At 48.1% G+C, this 16,313-nt stretch overlaps 6 protein-coding genes across 7 annotated transcripts; 3 read left to right on the forward strand and 3 right to left on the reverse strand.

Annotated features, from left to right (window-relative positions):
• The first annotated feature begins 46 nt into the window (after positions 1–46).
• On the forward strand, positions 47–3,094 carry LOC122618766 (GPI ethanolamine phosphate transferase 1). The gene is made up of 2 exons (XM_043795305.1): positions 47–910; positions 978–3,094. The coding sequence occupies exons 1-2, from the start codon at positions 130–132 to the stop codon at positions 2,972–2,974; spliced, it is 2,778 nt and encodes a 925-aa protein (XP_043651240.1). The 5' UTR covers positions 47–129; the 3' UTR covers positions 2,975–3,094.
• Positions 3,095–3,765: 671 nt separating this feature from the next.
• Positions 3,766–6,698, forward strand: LOC122620303. Its single transcript, XM_043797698.1, has 10 exons — positions 3,766–3,909; positions 3,967–4,167; positions 4,222–4,488; positions 4,547–4,895; positions 4,947–5,132; positions 5,194–5,363; positions 5,423–5,570; positions 5,631–5,872; positions 5,933–6,407; positions 6,472–6,698. Exons 1-10 carry the CDS (start codon positions 3,766–3,768, stop codon positions 6,606–6,608), a joined length of 2,319 nt encoding a protein of 772 aa, XP_043653633.1. The 3' UTR covers positions 6,609–6,698.
• LOC122620302 lies at positions 6,618–9,090 on the reverse strand. Of its 2 annotated transcripts, none has more exons than XM_043797697.1 (6): positions 8,815–9,090; positions 8,031–8,146; positions 7,365–7,703; positions 7,107–7,307; positions 6,935–7,048; positions 6,618–6,862 (listed from the first exon to the last, which is right to left on the reverse strand). In XM_043797697.1, exons 2-6 carry the CDS (start codon positions 8,142–8,144, stop codon positions 6,743–6,745), a joined length of 888 nt encoding a protein of 295 aa, XP_043653632.1. In that variant the 5' UTR covers positions 8,145–8,146; positions 8,815–9,090; the 3' UTR covers positions 6,618–6,742. The 2 variants fall into 2 exon arrangements, with proteins under 2 accessions (XP_043653632.1, XP_043653631.1); XM_043797696.1 differs by having other exon boundaries at positions 8,031–8,151; positions 8,815–9,088.
• A 514-nt stretch (positions 9,091–9,604) lies between these two features.
• LOC122620908 (cardioactive peptide) lies at positions 9,605–10,508 on the forward strand. The gene is made up of 3 exons (XM_043798588.1): positions 9,605–9,749; positions 9,938–10,001; positions 10,055–10,508. Exons 1-3 carry the CDS (start codon positions 9,639–9,641, stop codon positions 10,345–10,347), a joined length of 468 nt encoding a protein of 155 aa, XP_043654523.1. The 5' UTR covers positions 9,605–9,638; the 3' UTR covers positions 10,348–10,508.
• Positions 10,509–10,560: 52 nt separating this feature from the next.
• On the reverse strand, positions 10,561–12,707 carry LOC122619814 (probable cytochrome P450 6d4). Its single transcript, XM_043796994.1, has 3 exons — positions 11,978–12,707; positions 11,713–11,915; positions 10,561–11,652 (listed from the first exon to the last, which is right to left on the reverse strand). The coding sequence occupies exons 1-3, from the start codon at positions 12,664–12,666 to the stop codon at positions 10,997–10,999; spliced, it is 1,548 nt and encodes a 515-aa protein (XP_043652929.1). The 5' UTR covers positions 12,667–12,707; the 3' UTR covers positions 10,561–10,996.
• A 303-nt stretch (positions 12,708–13,010) lies between these two features.
• On the reverse strand, positions 13,011–16,157 carry LOC122621681 (chorion peroxidase). Its single transcript, XM_043799629.1, has 4 exons — positions 15,991–16,157; positions 13,763–15,622; positions 13,537–13,706; positions 13,011–13,476 (listed from the first exon to the last, which is right to left on the reverse strand). Exons 1-4 carry the CDS (start codon positions 16,155–16,157, stop codon positions 13,181–13,183), a joined length of 2,493 nt encoding a protein of 830 aa, XP_043655564.1. The 3' UTR covers positions 13,011–13,180.
• Between the last annotated feature and the right edge of the window lie 156 nt (positions 16,158–16,313).

Here is a 16,313-nt window from a genome sequence, read left to right on the forward strand (position 1 = left end):
TCCTTTGCAATTCAAATCACCTATTTCAGTTCGACGTTTCAAGACAATCCTGGATATTTAATTCAAATAATTCCTTTCATACATTTGTACACTGCGAACAGTTTACACACATTTCGTCACACTGAAAACATGTGGAGTGTACAGGCATTGGTGGTGCATCTGCTGCTGCTCGGTTCCATCCTGAGCATCTACTTCCAATCGACCGTCTTGTCGGATCTCGAGCCATTGAGTACACTGCGGGAATTGGGCTTGGAACCGCCCGCGGATCGACTGGTGGTGTTTGTGGTCGATGGACTGCGGGCGCAATCTGTTTTGGCGGACAACTGCAGTTCGGTTCCTGACCTCAGCGAGCTGTTCATTGACCAGGCACTAGTTGGCATCTCGCGGGCATGCCCACCCACGGTAACCAGACCGGGACACATCGCCATCTTTGGCGGCTTCAACGAAGATCCTGCTGCGGCCCTCACCAACTTTGGCTGGAATCCGTCCACTTTTGATACCGTCTTCAACAGGAGCAGGAACGCCATTGGCTGGACGCAGGATGTGGTTGCCAAAATCTTCACTCACTTGCCCAGCGGTGGAGCTCCCCTGCGTTTCGAAACCTTCGCCAGGTCGGACATTTCGGGCAGACTCAGGTTGGATCAGTGGGTGTTCGACAAGGTGCGCAACTACCTGACCAAGGAGGAAAATGTGCAGCCATTGCGAAATGCCACCTCGGTGGTCTTCTTTGTGTATCTAGCCGATATCGATCTTGCCGGACACGCCCACACGCCCTACGGCTCGAACTTCCGGGGAAAGCTCAACTTCACCCAACGGGGCATCCGGCAGACCTATGAACTCTTCGAAAGCGTTTTCAATGATAGTCGCACCGCTTACCTGATGACGTCGGATCATGGGATGAGTGATACGGGTGCGTTGAGTCCTTGAGTTTCCCTCATTTGTTCACCATTACCCATGAATCCCTCCCTATGTTTTAGGTCAGCACGGCGGTGGCGGAGATCGTGAGGTGGAAACCCCTTTCATCCTCTGGGGGGCTGGTGTTAAACGCTCGGCGCCGGATCCCGTCCAGAACTTCACGGCCAGTGAGACTGGTCTCACCCTGCCACTGTACCAGTTGGAACAGACGCAGCTGGCGCCACTTATGTCCGCTTTGATTGGCCTCCCACCACCCATGAACAACATGGCCCTGATGCCACTGGGATTCCTGAACACCAGCTTGCAGTACGAACTGCAGGCTCTCCACCTGAATACGATGCAGTTGCTGGCGCAGGCCAGGATTCTGATAAAGCGACATGAGGACGGCATTCTTTATCTGTGCCTGCCCAAATTTGAAAGTCTGGGCACGACAGAGATAGAAAACTATCCGCAGAGAATGAAGTATCTGGTGGCCCAGGAGCACTACGACCAGGCCTTTAAGGTGAGTCAGAAAATAGCCAAGGTAGCTCAGCAATGCATGGAGTACTACCACGGGTACTATCACCTGCCCCTGCTGGTGGCCACCACTGCCTCCTACTTGGTGTGGTTCTACCTGCTGCTGGTGCGACTTACACGGGAGTCCATCCAGCCGAAATCGGAGCGTAGGGGCTACTTTACGTGGATCACTTTGATGATGTGCTTGGGCGGATTGGCGCTCCTGGAACTCATGATACTGCAGAGGGTGCCCCACTTGACCGCCTTCTATCTGCTGCTGCCCTTCGGAATCCTCATCTTGGCCCTGGCCGAACGTCCCTGCCAAGACAATGGGCTACTATGCCAGTTCCCGGTCCTTCACCTGGTCGGGATCGTTGTACCCGGTGCCCTGCTGATCTTGATGGCGTTCCACAACAGTCACATTGGGCTCCTCTACCTGGCGGTGGTGTACCTCAATAATCGCAGAGCCTTCTTCAGACCCACCTTGAAGCTAATTTTCTGGCTTGTCCTTGTCATCCTGCTGAGTGGTATCCTGGTGGTGAAGCAGAACCCAAGCCTGCACTTTATCACCGATGAGATTGGTGCTTATATTGAAGACAGCCATGTGGTCTACTTCAGTATGGTGTTGTCCGTCATTCGTCCTCTGATCCTGCGGCATCAGCACGCCAAACGCGTTTGGATCGTCAACATGGCCGCTCTACTGGCCACTGCATACGGAATCAATCAGTGGGATGCGGATCAGCCAGTCTGCACCTATGTTTATGTGGCATGCTGGTCATACCTTGCCTACGCCTTTCTATCAATCCCTTACAGTGGAACAAAGGAACTGAGGCGTCGCTTGGAACTGATAATCTTCAATATGCTGACGGTGCACATAATGCTGACCACCTCAATCGGTTCGCTATTCGTTCAGATCATGGTCACTGAGTTTGTGCTGGGCCTGGAGCTCTACGAAGAGAGCATCAGGTACTCAAATCTTAAGGATGTGAACACAGAGCAGGATGACAACCAAGGAGCAGAGGAGCAGTCACAGCATGAGAGACCTGTGAGTCCGCTGGAGCACTTGAGGCAATCCTATCGCTACGCGGCACTGATTCTGCTGTACTTCTACGTATCCTTCTTTGGAACTGGCCACTGGTTCTTCAACTTCACATTCAAAGCCATTACATCGCGACTCTTCTTCCCACAATTCCAGCTGCACATGATTGCGGCTATTATCCTGCTAAAGATATTCATACCATCCATCATCGTCATATCGAGCATATACGCCCTGGTATCCTTTGGCCGAAAGAATGTCCGGTCCATCTTCGTCTGCCTGTTCCTGATGAACGACTCCATGAGCTTGTACTTCTGCTACTTTGTGAACAATCGAGGCTCCTGGCAGGAGGTGCGAGAATCCTTAGATCGCCTCCTGGTGTCCCACGTCTTCATCATCCTGCTGCTCGTTTGCTCCTGGATCGCCAAGGGTTTCCTTGTCAACACCAAGGAGGAGAAGCCTGTACCCAGAGCACAAGTCCAGACGCTCACCAATGATGCCAACTTAGTTCAGGACAGTCAGGTTTAGATTAGTCCGGATGAAGTGTCAAATTATGAAGCTGCATTTTATCTTTATTGAAATATGTTAGTCCTGAATCAATGATAAACCCATAAACTGTAATAAATAATATTTGTATACCAGTAAAAATAAGTTTCAGGAAAGTATTTGAAGTTCACTGTGACTCTATCAAAGTTACGTATACGACTGGTAGGATAACGTGGGTTAAAACGAAATTCGGAGTGATACTTTCTTAATACCAAAAACTTGTATTAATTGCTACACTAAAGTATTTATTATCTAACTTTCAGCCATAGAAGCTCTAATGAAGTTCGCGAGGCAAAACGGACTACTGCGCCGTTTCTGGTTATGACATCGCTAGACAAGCGTTTGTTTTGGGGTTTCCACACCCGACCCAAAAACCCATTTGCATGAGGGGCAGCCCGAGGAATGCGTGTCTGTCGATGATGTTCAATGGGCACCCACATGGGTGCCACGTCTTGGGGGGCTTCAGCACCGCCCAATGTCCGTGGAAATTCCGTGCTCTTTCCGGGTCTCCACCCGCTGTCAGATGCGTGCGTTGCCTGGCTGCGGGGGTCACGAGACCAGCCATCGATCCAACAGAAGGAAAATTTGCATTCGCCAGGCTTGGGAGATAGGAAAGAAGCGGGTTGTGGCAAGAAACGAGTGTGGTGCAGATGCGTGCCTGGAAGACACAATAATTAAAAAGCGATTTGTCTAGTAGCAGGCGGATTTAGGGAGCCACTGAGTAGGAGGGGGCTTGGCGTGGTTCCGCCTCCGGCGGACAGGCCCCACCGAAAATGAGCACCACCCCGAAGTGGTACTGCCGCAACAAATCCCAGCCGATGCACACGTTCGCGGAAATCGGCAAATTGGGCCTGGAGCTGCGTCGGATTACCAAGCGCATTGTGATCGATGTCAACTCGGCGATTTTCAGTGAACATGTAAGTAACTTGGAGTTCTTATTTAAATTGGTACCCCTTCTAAGCTGCCCCTCGAAGGACACCATTTTGGAGGAGTGCGAGCGGGTGGTGGAGCAGTACTGGAACCTCAAGGACGAGACCAAAAATGCTGACTTCCAATCGCTCGCCAAGAAGATCAAGCGAAGTCCCTACAATCAGCTGCTGATGAAGAAGTTCCACTTGATAATGGATCTCAATGACAGACGCTTTTGCCAGCTCACCTTTGTGCTGAAGCGAACGGTGAGTACTTGACTCCATTATCCCGAATTCGGAATGATCTTGGATCCCCTTCAGTTGAGCTTCCTGCTGCGCAAGTCGATGCAATCGGAGATGTGGCTGAATTGGGCTTTGCACATCACCCAGTTGTACAACAAGTGCCGCAAGGTGGAGAAGCCACTGGTTCCGCTCGAGGTGGATAAACCACCGGGCGACGACGACCTGGAGGAGGAGCCCAAGCTGAGTGGCAAGCGGAAGGAGGAGATGCCCGCCAATGTGTGCAGCAATATGTATCCTGCTCTGCTCCTGGCGCTCAAGTCCATTGACTTTGGCTACGTTTTGCAGGTTCAAGTTGTTAGTTAACCTATTACATACTCCTTTTTAAAGAGCTCATTTGGTATAGTTGGTGGCTCAGACGCGGGTGGAGCAGAATGCCCTGGACTTGGTGTTTGGACTCTTCAACATGGGCGAGCAGGATGCCTGGCGGGAGCAGCAGAATCTGGAGTCCACCTCCTCCAGCCTGGAGATACTGCGCACCCTAAACATATCCTTCGCCGCCGGCGATTACCAGCCGTATTGCGACTCCGCCCAGGATTACAAGTCCATGCAGATGCAGATGGCGGAGGAGAGTCTGCAGGATCAGGATCGCCAGAGCCTGCGCTGCAAGCACACGGAGAGTTTTCTGCAGAAGGAGCGGGTGTTTATTGCCCAACTGATAGCCAAGGCCACGGAAATTAGCCCAACCATCTTCGGTGAGCTTTTTGGCATTTCATAAACAGATGTTATGTTTATTTGTATGATAGATAATGGCAAAAAAGGACCTGTGGACATGAACGCGTACATTGTGAAGGGCTTGCGACTGCTCTGGTCGTATGTGGGCATCATCTTGGATCACATACTGCTCTGGTGGATTGACAATCCCGTGTCCTGCTATCGCTTAACCCATATCGATTCCATACGCAGCTGGCTCTATCATCAGAGTGTTAATGGTCGGTTACATATCATACATATTTTCATCTTTCTATTGATATATACAATATTTCTCTGCAGATATTCCCGAGCCTGTTTTTTCAACACTTCGTGGAATTGGTGAAATCCTTACAGGATTCGTTTGCAACAACATTTGGGATCAACTCTTCCGTCTCACCCTGATATCTTCCAATAATACCAATCGCTTGGTGGATGTGGTAGCTCAGCAATATCGCGATTGCCCAAAGAATGTGATATATTTGCATATATCTTAATATATATCCCTATTCTAAGGCTTCCATACTTTCAGGAATTTGGAACCCCAACTGGCACCGTGTGGATCAGTATATTCGCCAACCTCGTCAATCTGAGCAACCAATATTTCTCCAATCTGGAGGCGCACAATAACTCCAGCCTGCTGCCGGTTGCTGAACAGATACCCATACTCCATCGGCTGGGTAAGATTGGCATAGGTTCGATACCACAGATCGACTCGCAATAGTTCCATCCATTTGCAGACCATTCGGTGCATTCAATGCGCCTCTGGGTCACCGAGCAGGCGAAGCTCCTTTGCTGCGAGTGGAAAATGGACCGCTTCTTCCAGATCCTGGAGCACGATGTCAAGCTGTGCCTGAATGTCTTCATCACCTTCCAACTGCCCAAACTCACTGCCGACCTGAGCGACATACTGATGCTGGTTTGCGTGGCCCTGCGCACCAAGCTCATCGCCGAGGTCAACGCCAATATAGACAAGCTAAAGGTGACCTCTCTGACCGGTAGTGAGTTGATACTAATCCTCTTAATCCCCCTGATCCCCCAGAAAACCACCGACGAGTGTGTTCAGATACTGTCCGCAGTTTGCCGCGTCCTCAGCCTGGCCAACTTTACGCTGTGTTTTCCAGCCGCCAGCTTCTGGCAACGCGAGGTGTACAACAACGATGAGAAGAGCCTCTATGTGGGCTATGTGCTGGACGAGATCTATCTGCCCACCATACGTGCCACCAAGGACATTGTCATACTCAAACTCATCCTGAAGCTGATTTGTGAGGCCTGGCTGGACTTTATCTACCAGAAACGCATCCGCTTCAGTGTGAACGGAGCGGTTCGTTTGCTGAACGATTTCGACGATGTGCGTGAGTGGATCCTGGCCTGCAGTTTGTTGGATGAGGAGCAGCTGGATAAGCTGAGCAACCACGAGGTGCTGCGCATGTGCAAGGGAGTGGGCAAGATCCTGCTCCGAAAGCCCGAGGACGTGATATCCATCACCCAGTCGCCCAAGTACGACAAGAAGGCGCGTAAGTTGTTGTTGAATATATAACTAGATCCTTTTCGGCAAGGACTTTTCTGTTCTTCTTGCAGAGGATGCCTCTGCCCAGGACACGCAGCTGCCGTCGGAGATGTTCGTCTCCAATCAGAAGCACTGGCTGCAACTGAGGGCCAGTGGAGGCAATGGGTTTCCGTTCCTGAAACTGTGCTGCGGCGATGTTGCCATGTAGATGACCTCGTCAGGGGGTACAAATGTTTATTGAGTCGCTAAAATGCTTTACAAAAGTGAGGGTCTAGAATATAAAGTATATATTAGAAGAAGGGCAACTATGGTTATGGTTTTTCTCTTATGTGGAAATCTCCCTTAGGCGGGCACCTTGCGACTAATGATCTTTATCAGCTCATCCACGCGCTCGCTCTTGCCGGCGAATTGTTTTGGATGCGGTCCAATCATTTGAATGATCATCGGCACGTCTTGCGAGACCTACAAAAAATACGAAATTATTCGAATATTTGACAGCTGTCAATTTGGGCTAGGCGGAATATGGGTCAATACCTCGAGGAAGCGGACGAGCGCCTTCAACGTGCGGAAGATCTGGTCTTCGTTGGGACTGCTCTGGAAGAACTGCAGAATGGCCATGGCCAGCTCCACGGCAATGTCGTCGAATACCTGCAGACATGTACATCCTGAATATATGATAATTTATAATACTTTGCATACCACTTACCACCGTCTTCACTTCCTTGATAGCAATGTTGTACAGGATCATGCTGCCAATGTTTTTCAGCTGCGGGCAATTGGATAGGATGCAGTGGACGGCCACCTTGGTGGTCACTCGTATATTGGAGATGGTCTGACCATTGTAGTCCCACTCGGAAATGTACAGCAGCCATTCGGAGGGACCCAGGTTCTCAAACAGATTGCACATCTGAGACATATGGCAAATATAGTAAACTCATGAATGAATTCACATTGATGGACTTACGAACATGGCCCAGGCCTGCTGCTCCTCGGGCGTCTGCTTGTCAATGTCCTGGGCGTAGTTCATCAGTGTGTGATCCCTGCGATCCTGGTGCAGTATGATGATCACATCATCTTTGAGCGCCGCATAGGCCAGCGTGCGGATCAGGTGTATCCGTGTGTCCGGGGAGAAGGCCTGATTGTCACGCAGGACGCGCTGCACGAAGACCAGAAAGTTGTCGCCCAGCGCCCAGGAGCCGTCGTCCTCGATCAGATACTGATGCAGCTCCTCCATGGCCACCTCCTCCTCCTTGTAGATCTTGCCATCCAGCAGCTTCACTAGGCTCTCTAACTCAGTCTTTATCTGTGGCGAGGAAAGCGGAAAGGATAAGATATTTGATATCTGATGGATACATAGTTCGGCATTAGATAATATAAATCACATATTAAATGCAGCTTCAAAAAGTGCATGTTTACAAACAAATTGGCCAGTATTGCGTATACAAAAATCCATTTTTGTTGAAATGTTTGAATAAATTTGCGTATATCAAACTTGTCAGGGAAATTAGCCAAGAAAAGATTAACCAAAAAAGGTGAATGGTAGTATAAGTACTATTTCCGTTAAATATATGCGTTTTAGTCAAAGTTTCTATCTGATTTTTGGATACAGTTTCCTACTGCTGGGACTTACATCAATGTCTTTGAGGACCAGCGCCGGTTCGCGTGGGACTTCCTTCTCCTCCGTGGACTTGGAGCGCTCCTTGCCATTCTGGGACTGCTGTTGTTGGGCTGCGGGCTCTGACATCTCTGCTCTATTAATAGCCGAATGAGGAAATTATAATAATAAAATAAATCGTATACACGAAAATAAATGAATATGCATTCGCATGGGGCCACCAAACAACAAACTTTCGCTGCGCAAGAGCAACGTCACTCGCAGGGCCATAAAATTGCAAGGATTTTCACTTTTTATTCGATATTACTTTTTTTACGAGCTGCTTGCGATAATGTTGTAATTTTCAGCACAAATTGCCGCTGAGGCGTGCTGAAATGTTTACAATTTCGGCAACTGAAATATGCGTGGAATTTGTTTCATATGATGGTTCATATAAACAAAGAGGCGGAAAAGCATTTAGCTTAATTAACAGCAGAGAAGTGTAGGGAAATGAATGGGAAAATGAAAAAGGAAAAGCGGTTGCCGGCGGACACAATTGGTAGAGGAAAAGTTGTCAAACCGAAGTGTGACAGTAAAACTGAGGAAAACTCAAAATAGCCGTGGTATTTTTAGTTTTTTACTTTACGTAGACAAAAACAAGGTACAGAAGATTCTCAACTGGCAACACGAAATTGCATGCAATGTGATATAAACGATTTTTTCCGGCCTCAGACGACAGAAATTGGTCCATTAAATTCAAATAAAAAGTGCGATATTTCCCAATTAATTTGCATAATTTATAGATTTCCAAATTACTCACATGCTATTTTAGTAGAAGTGACACAGAAATTCCTTCACTTTCGACACCAATTTGTGGGAAAGTCGAGAAAAAAAATCACAATTTAAAACTCAACTAGGGCACAAATGGTATCACTTGTTTATACAAAATTCCGAAGATGAATGTATGGTGATATATGGTTATTTATTTTCCAGATCATGCAACTTTTGTAGAATTTTTCATTGAATTCCGGAGATCGAGTAGCACGCGAACCGTTTAACCAGAGAGTCGCCTCGAAATTGCCTCTGTTTGTTCGGAAAAGTCCCGTGGAAGTGTGAGGAAAAGTTTCGGAAAATGCACACTCACTGGCGTAGGAGCGATCTGTGCGAGTGTCTTTTCGGATACATCCGATCGGATCGGGTCTTTATAAATAGATACACTTGCCTCAGTTCGCTCGCGAGCGAATTATGGCCAATGCAGCTGCACTGGCCAAAATCTGTGGGTATTGTGTGGGCTTTTCGCCCACTTTAAGTCGGTCGGTCCAGTGCGGTTTCAAATTGAAGTGGTTTGCAGTGGTTTTTATTACGCTCTGCAAGGGCAAGGACCATCCTTCACACGCCAATGCAATGTTAATGTGCGGGGGCGACCCGGCTGGGAAAGGTCGGGAAAAACACAAAAAGCCATTAAGTGGCAACCAAAATACATTCCAGGCCCAGCTGGAGGTCCTGTCGCCCTCTGAAAGCAACAAGTCTCACATTGCGTAGCCGAGATGTTGACCAAGGCCCAAGCTGCTGCCACTTTCATTTGGCTTTCGAGTGTTAAGCGCATCGGTTGCTAAGTGCTTGCTTATTAAAAATACTCCAGCAATGAGAGCGTCCATGAGGATTTCCCTGAGGCTAATCGCACTCCTGGCTTGTTTCATCTGCTCCCAGGCGTCGCTGGAGAGGGAGAACAACGAGGGCCCCAATATGGCGAATGTGAGTTATCAATGCATTAACTATTTCATAGAGACATTGTGAAATTTTGGTATTTGTAGTCTAATTTGCTACTAATCGAAAGTGATAACGTGACGCATTGTTTAAAGTTCATTGAGAATACACACATAACAAATAATTAAAAAGTAGCTCACTTCTTTATCTTGATTTATAATCACTCTTGTTTACAGCACAAGCTCAGTGGAGTTATACAGTGGAAGTACGAGAAGCGACCATTCTGCAATGCATTTACAGGTAATTTGAATAAAATATATATAATTACGCATTACAATCCGTGAGATTTACAGGATGTGGACGAAAGCGAACGTATCCCTCGTATCCACCATTCTCGCTATTCAAACGCAATGAAGTCGAAGAGAAACCTTATAACAATGAGTACTTGTCGGAAGGTCTCAGTGATTTGATCGATATTAATGCCGAGCCCGCTGTGGAAAATGTCCAAAAGCAAATCATGTCCCAGGCCAAAATCTTCGAGGCCATCAAGGAAGCCAGCAAGGAAATCTTCCGCCAGAAGAACAAGCAGAAAATGTTGCAAAACGAAAAGGAGCTGCAACAGTTGGAGGAGCGCGAGAGCAAATAAATCGGATAAATCAGATAAATCGGAATTATCGGAATAATGGGAATTATCGGAATAATCGGATTGATGGTGAATTGACTGCATGGTTACCACACTGGTTTTGTTATTGTACATACTATGTATCTTTATCCATGACTCCTTGAATTGTGGAGAACTCTACAGCACTGGCATTGCATTCAATAAAAATTGTTGACCTCAATTTCAGTTGTTTTTCTGCACTATAATATTTATTGGTAAAACAAGAGTGCTCATTACTTTCACCAAAAATAAATATACATTAGCCTACGCTATCTCCTGGTGGCATTAGTAATTGGTAATCGCAATGGATTCCCGTATCAATGCAAACTTATGATAACGATAAGGGCAATCATAAAATTTATTTCAATAGCAAATAGATGGATTGCACCTTCGAAACCTTTGCAGAATAATTAGTTAGTTAGTAACAAAAAATTCAAAAGTGAAACGAAGCTATGTTACATCATATAAGATATTTTCCGTAATCAAATAATTATTAGTGATTTGCATCCATCTACGTTGAATTTATTATCTACTCTTTTTTTTTATCTGAAGCTAATCTCTTATCAATGCAAAAAATCTATAAATATAAATATAAATATAACTATAACTAATGTATTTCATCACCGTAATGCTTTTATTGTAATTTGGGCACTCTTTTGGACAAACGCACTCGCACTCCGTGCTTGGGAATCAGGGCAATGCCACTATTCTCGAACTCTATTTCGCTCCTGCCCATCACCTCGACATTGAAGTTCTGCAGGATCTTGATGATGGCCAGCTTGGAGTTAATACGACCCATCCTCTGGGCAATGCAAATCCTGGGACCCTCGCCGAACGGCATGAATGCAGTGGGATTGTAGTTGCGACTCTCCTCCGAGAACCGGTCGGGGTCATAGGTCTCGGGGTCCGGGAAGTACTCTGCATCGTGGTGAATGCCGTACAGGGAGATCACAACTGGAGTTCCCTTCGGAATGACGTGGTTGGTATCGGGCACAGTGTAGTCCTGGGTGCACTCGCGGTTCAGAATGGGCAGGCCGGGATATTTGCGAATGGTTTCCTGCACGCACAGATCCAAGAACTCCATCTTGTGCAGCGAGTCATAGGTGATCTTTCCGTCGTTTTTGGCCAGCGTCTCATCCACTTCATCCTGTAGGCGCTTCAGTAGTTCTGGATACTGGGCCAACTCGTAGATGGTGAAGGCTGCCGTCGATCCGGTGGTCTCCTGACCAGCTATGTAGAATATGAAGGCCTGAGCCGTGATGGCCTCCAAGGAAAGGGTTTTAATATGACCTGAAAACATTAAACTACTCAGACTATCTCCATTAGGATTCAACTTTCATGATCACTTACCATCGGGTGTCTTCTGGATGCTGAAGGACTTCTCGTCATTCTCGTCTATCTTGCCGGTATTCCTCAGCTGAATGAGCAACTGCAGCAGATCCTTGCGCACTATGCCGTGTTTCTCGCGGTACTCAACGGTTTCCTTCACAATCTGCAACATGGCCAGGCCAACTGGGTTTTTGAAACCTATTCTGAATAGGAACTGTGCTATCCTACAAGATATCCAAAAGATCCTTTAGACACAGCTAAGCAAAAAATTGCATGTATCACTTACGAGGGCACCAGGAAGATCATCATGCCAAACAAGGCATTGAATCTATTGTTGGCTCTTGCCAGCGTCACCAGTTTACGGAACTTGTTGTCAGGATTCTCGAAGCTGTTCACATCCAAGCCAAAGATAGTCGAGGCTATGATATCAACGGCATAGTTTTGCATCACTTTCTTCATATCCACCTCCTTGAAGCCCTCCTTCGGCAGCTCCTTTTGCAGATGGGCCACCATCTTGTCACCAATATCCTCGGACGTGCTGAACATGCTCTTCAACTTGCCGGATGTGAAACACGGCGACAGCATGTGCCTCATCGATCGCCAGCTCTGACCCCGTAGCGAGAAGATACTGGCCGACAGGGGATCCCGCTCCTCATCGACGTAGATGCCGCGATCGTGGAAGCTGGCGAAATCCTGGGCCAGCACCCGGCGAGCCAGGTCCGCGTCTCTGACCAGAACAGCCGGACGGAAGAGCAAGTAAATGCCCAAGACGCGTTCTTTACTCTTCACATACACATCGTAGATGGCCAAGCCCATGCTCTTCTCCTGCCTCCAGACGCTGTCCAAACAACCGAATGGAATCCCGGAGTGCTTTTCAAATGGAAATCCGCGACGCTCCCAGTACTCATAGTGGCGCTTCAGGTAGAACCACGCCAATGTCAATAGCGATATGGCCAACAAAACCAGCGAAAACATACTAAACTTATTGGACCTTTTTTGTACGCAACCTTTCTCTACGAAAGTCAATCTATAACTGACTATCAAACTGAAGAGCTAACACTTTTATGCGCAGTAAATCGACGATTATTTATTCTCTTTATCAGTAACGTTCTCTTAATTCTTTACAGTGAAGAATTCTTAGTGAACAAAGCTACATGGAAAATCTTGATGACAGCTCTATATTCATGGTGAAATTCAAGCGTTTAGCGTACGCAAAACAAAGCTTTTATGTTGTAAGCTAACAAGTATTATATACAAAATTGCTTAATGGTTGGTTTATACAATAATTTAAGTATTAAGAGCTTAGAAAATGTGTTATTTTTTATAATTTATTAATTTACTGCTTATTTACGATGGGCTGCTGTGTAGTTGATGAACTTTAGTATAGCAGCTCTTTTTCGAAATAGAAGAAACCGGCTTAAGAGTATATGTTTTACATATTTTAATAAATAAACAATCTTTCCCAATCGAAATGTGATCTCATTCCCAGCTAGATCCCTTTATCAATATGTAGAGTTACATTGCGGACTTGATGATTTGCCTTGGACATTACGCGCACCGAAGAGGATCCCCTACTGATGCCAGTACTGTGAAGTTCTTGGGGCTGCTGTTTCTCGGACCAGGGCTCGAAATTGAAACGAGATCCCTCCAGGTCCTGGCAATCCACATGGGGATTACCTCCATCGCGCAGTCTCTGCATGACATGCTCTCTCACGCGGGTTATTCCATCGGAGTTGCGACAAATTATGGCGGCCAGACTTGTTTTGTAGATCTCCGCCAATTGAGCTGCATCAGGTGGAACATGGTTCTTAGTTGAGGGCACTTCTAAGTTCGAAGGACACTTACCTTTGGTGAACTTCTGTGGACCCATTTTCCTTTCGTACCAGTGGGAGTCGCCCAGTTTGAGGCGTAGGAACTGGTCGGACACCATGCAGCTGAGCAGCGGTCCAAAGATAGCTCCATCCAGTGGCGGCTCACTGAGTGCACCCGTATAGACGTCCACATCCTGCGGAGATCTGCAAGCAAAAGCGTTTACCTCTAAAGCAAGACGATAAATCACAACATTACTTACTCATAAATCTGCCGGATGGAGTCCAGAGTGGCGTTGTCAATGGCCAGAGACATCTCCGCCCACGTATCCACCGGCGGCAGACGACAATGGCGACGGAAGACTGGATACGAGGGTATGCCATGATCCCGACCCCTCTGAATGTTCAAGGAGACCAAATCGAGGCCACACAGAGGCACCCTATCCTCGGCGGTGCCTTCGAATAGCTTCTGGGTAACCTCCAGTGAAAAGAAGCGATCCACTTGCATCACCGGCGTATTGGCCGCCGTCATCAGGGCGTGGTCAATGCCATGCTCCGCCCACAGGGAAAAGGGATTGAAGAGCATCTTGTGCAGTTCCATGGCCTCGGCACTACTGTTATCCCTTGATATATTAAACAGTCCCGGCAGAAGGGTGTGCGCAAAGCGGAATGCGGCTGCTGCAAAGCAATTGGCAATAGTTGGATCCACCTCCGGGTCATAGGTATCCGGAGCATCTAGATTGTGTTTGGCTGGCAGCAAGCCCTTGGCCTCGCTGAGATTCTTTCCGAGCAGCACGGGCAAAAACTCATTGTATGTGATGTGCGCCATCTGGGCACCTAGAATCTTGCGCGCCTCCTGGTAGAGCCGCTCGTCTTCCCAGTGTGGATTCTGCTCCTGCAGTTGCCGGGCCAAATAGTTGTGATGTCTGGCCCACAGCAGATGCATGGATGTGAGCAGCAGGTTCTCATTGGCCCGATCATCGCCAGACTCGAAGCAGTATTTTCCCAGTCGCGTCATCTGGACACGATTGCAGCCATCTGCCGGATTGGAGGAGATGGGCAATAGCTGGCGACCATCATCAGTGACAAACATGCGCAACGATCCATTGATGAAGCTGCGCAGCTGATTCTGCCGCTGCTCCAGATTGCCATAGACGACGGAGGCGTCGATAAAGGCCGTGGCCTGGTTCAGCTGCATCCGTGGACCAAATCTACCCGTGGGCGCGGGAGCAGATCTGACGAAATTCATGCAACTGATGTTGTACTGCTTGTAGTAGGGATCATCTGGCAGTATATCAACCGGATAGCATTCCGGATGCTGCTCGCGAGTGGCGGCCACACAGCAATCAATGGACTCACCCTCCTGCGAGGTGGTAAGCGATGTGGCTGTGATGTCGTGGTCCATGAACTGGCCAAAAACGGCCAGCATCACCGTGAAATTCGAGTCCGTCTCGTAGCTGGAACGATGGATTTTCAGAGAGACCTGACGTGCGGGCGGTAACCGTCCATGATGACTAACGCGAGGAGCAGCAATACCATCCGCATAATCCGGAGACACCATGCGACGGTACGGAACCATCGAGGCTCCGTAAGTCCTGGGATGTTGTTTATTGTTACACACGCCGGTGGATCTTCGATAGCGTGCATTGAAATCGCAGTCCAAACGAAGCACCGTAGGATCGGGTAGAACTATCTTGGGTCCCCAACCGATGTTGCTGCGCCCCGGCTGCTTGGTGTAGTTAAACCTCTTGGCTATATCCAAGGTGGCCTGGTTCTCCACATAGCCGCGCCGTGCCAGTTTTCTCGCCTCTGGATTCGTGCTCAGGGAACGATAGTGGCGGAAGGACGGCGTATTCACCTCGTTGGGCTGCAGACCCTCCTCCAGTATTTCCCTATCTCCCAGTGCCTTAATCCCGGCACTGACCGCCTGGGCACCATCATGATGGGCCACTGCCGCCTGCTGCAGCGCCCATTCTGCCGCCGGTTCGTCTGGCAGTGGCCTGTCTGGGGCCACTTCGCTATCCGATCCATTGACGACGAAAAAGAAACTGGGACCCCCGTCCGCTCTGCCCAGGGAATCGCTGAACACCAGGGCCAGGCACAGGGCGGTTAATACAATCGCTCTGCGGTTGGGAAAGTGAAATTACTTTGCGGTTTGCTTGCTGCGGTTAAGCGCGACTAAACGTTCACAATGGGTTAATAATGGAGTATTGAATATCCGACAGGAGGGGGCTAGAAAATTCTTTCTCACTGTTTAAATTTCTTTAAAGAGGTCAAAAGTATGCCTTTAGGACAACAACACCTGGTTAATGTAGTTAATTATGGCTCCTAATTTGGGGAACCTTCACAAAATCATTTCAACGAGTTAAGTGTCTATACCAATAGTTTCACTGTTCATAAGTAGGTGTCAACTGGCAGCATGGTTAACTTTAACATAGCAAAAAATAATTCCTTTTTATGCCGCAGTTTCCACTTTTCGATGCACACTCACATAAAGGTGATGCCCATGCAGCACTGGAACTGCCGCATCTTGTTGCGTCGCGAGCGCGGAGAAACGCCACCCGGAAAGACACGCTCCGGTCCCTGATACGGCGGCAGGACAACATATCCTGAGCTACTGGGAATGGCATCGGTGAGCGGCGTTGTTTCGTCCGTCATGATCAAAGTTAAACTGATGCGCACCGGCGACAAATGCAAACAGCACAGCTGCGAGCCAGGCCGACTCTAGAGTTGCCCCGAACACTTGATGGGCTTCCGACTCTCCGCTCGCCACACTTCAGATACTTTCGCCGGCAGAGCCCGGCTGTGACAAAG

This window comes from Drosophila teissieri, chromosome 3R (assembly GCF_016746235.2).
Source record: "Drosophila teissieri strain GT53w chromosome 3R, Prin_Dtei_1.1, whole genome shotgun sequence".
In the NCBI taxonomy this organism is placed as follows: Eukaryota; Metazoa; Arthropoda; class Insecta; order Diptera; family Drosophilidae; genus Drosophila; species Drosophila teissieri.

Bases quoted from the DNA above. Each gene is read 5' to 3' on its own strand.
- LOC122618766 (XM_043795305.1), top strand. From the start codon at position 130: ATGTGGAGTGTACAGGCATTGGTGGTGCATCTGCTGCTGCTCGGTTCC. The intron at 911-977 runs GTGCGTTGAGTC...CCTATGTTTTAG, and splicing joins TCATGGGATGAGTGATACGG to GTCAGCACGGCGGTGGCGGA.
- LOC122620303 (XM_043797698.1), top strand. From the start codon at position 3,766: ATGAGCACCACCCCGAAGTGGTACTGCCGCAACAAATCCCAGCCGATG. The intron at 5,571-5,630 runs GTAAGATTGGCA...ATCCATTTGCAG, and splicing joins ACCCATACTCCATCGGCTGG to ACCATTCGGTGCATTCAATG. The intron at 5,873-5,932 runs GTGACCTCTCTG...CTGATCCCCCAG, and splicing joins CCAATATAGACAAGCTAAAG to AAAACCACCGACGAGTGTGT.
- LOC122620302 (XM_043797697.1), bottom strand. From the start codon at position 8,144: ATGTCAGAGCCCGCAGCCCAACAACAGCAGTCCCAGAATGGCAAGGAG. The intron at 7,308-7,364 runs GTAAGTCCATCA...CATATGTCTCAG, and splicing joins AGCAGGCCTGGGCCATGTTC to ATGTGCAATCTGTTTGAGAA. The intron at 7,049-7,106 runs GTAAGTGGTATG...ACATGTCTGCAG, and splicing joins TCAAGGAAGTGAAGACGGTG to GTATTCGACGACATTGCCGT.
- LOC122620908 (XM_043798588.1), top strand. From the start codon at position 9,639: ATGAGAGCGTCCATGAGGATTTCCCTGAGGCTAATCGCACTCCTGGCT. The intron at 9,750-9,937 runs GTGAGTTATCAA...TCTTGTTTACAG, and splicing joins AGGGCCCCAATATGGCGAAT to CACAAGCTCAGTGGAGTTAT. The intron at 10,002-10,054 runs GTAATTTGAATA...TGAGATTTACAG, and splicing joins ATTCTGCAATGCATTTACAG to GATGTGGACGAAAGCGAACG.
- LOC122619814 (XM_043796994.1), bottom strand. From the start codon at position 12,666: ATGTTTTCGCTGGTTTTGTTGGCCATATCGCTATTGACATTGGCGTGG. The intron at 11,916-11,977 runs GTAAGTGATACA...GATATCTTGTAG, and splicing joins ATGATCTTCCTGGTGCCCTC to GATAGCACAGTTCCTATTCA. The intron at 11,653-11,712 runs GTAAGTGATCAT...TAATGTTTTCAG, and splicing joins CATCCAGAAGACACCCGATG to GTCATATTAAAACCCTTTCC.
- LOC122621681 (XM_043799629.1), bottom strand. From the start codon at position 16,157: ATGACGGACGAAACAACGCCGCTCACCGATGCCATTCCCAGTAGCTCA. The intron at 13,707-13,762 runs GTAAGTAATGTT...TTTTGCTTGCAG, and splicing joins TCCATCCGGCAGATTTATGA to ATCTCCGCAGGATGTGGACG. The intron at 13,477-13,536 runs GTAAGTGTCCTT...CACCTGATGCAG, and splicing joins TCCACAGAAGTTCACCAAAG to CTCAATTGGCGGAGATCTAC.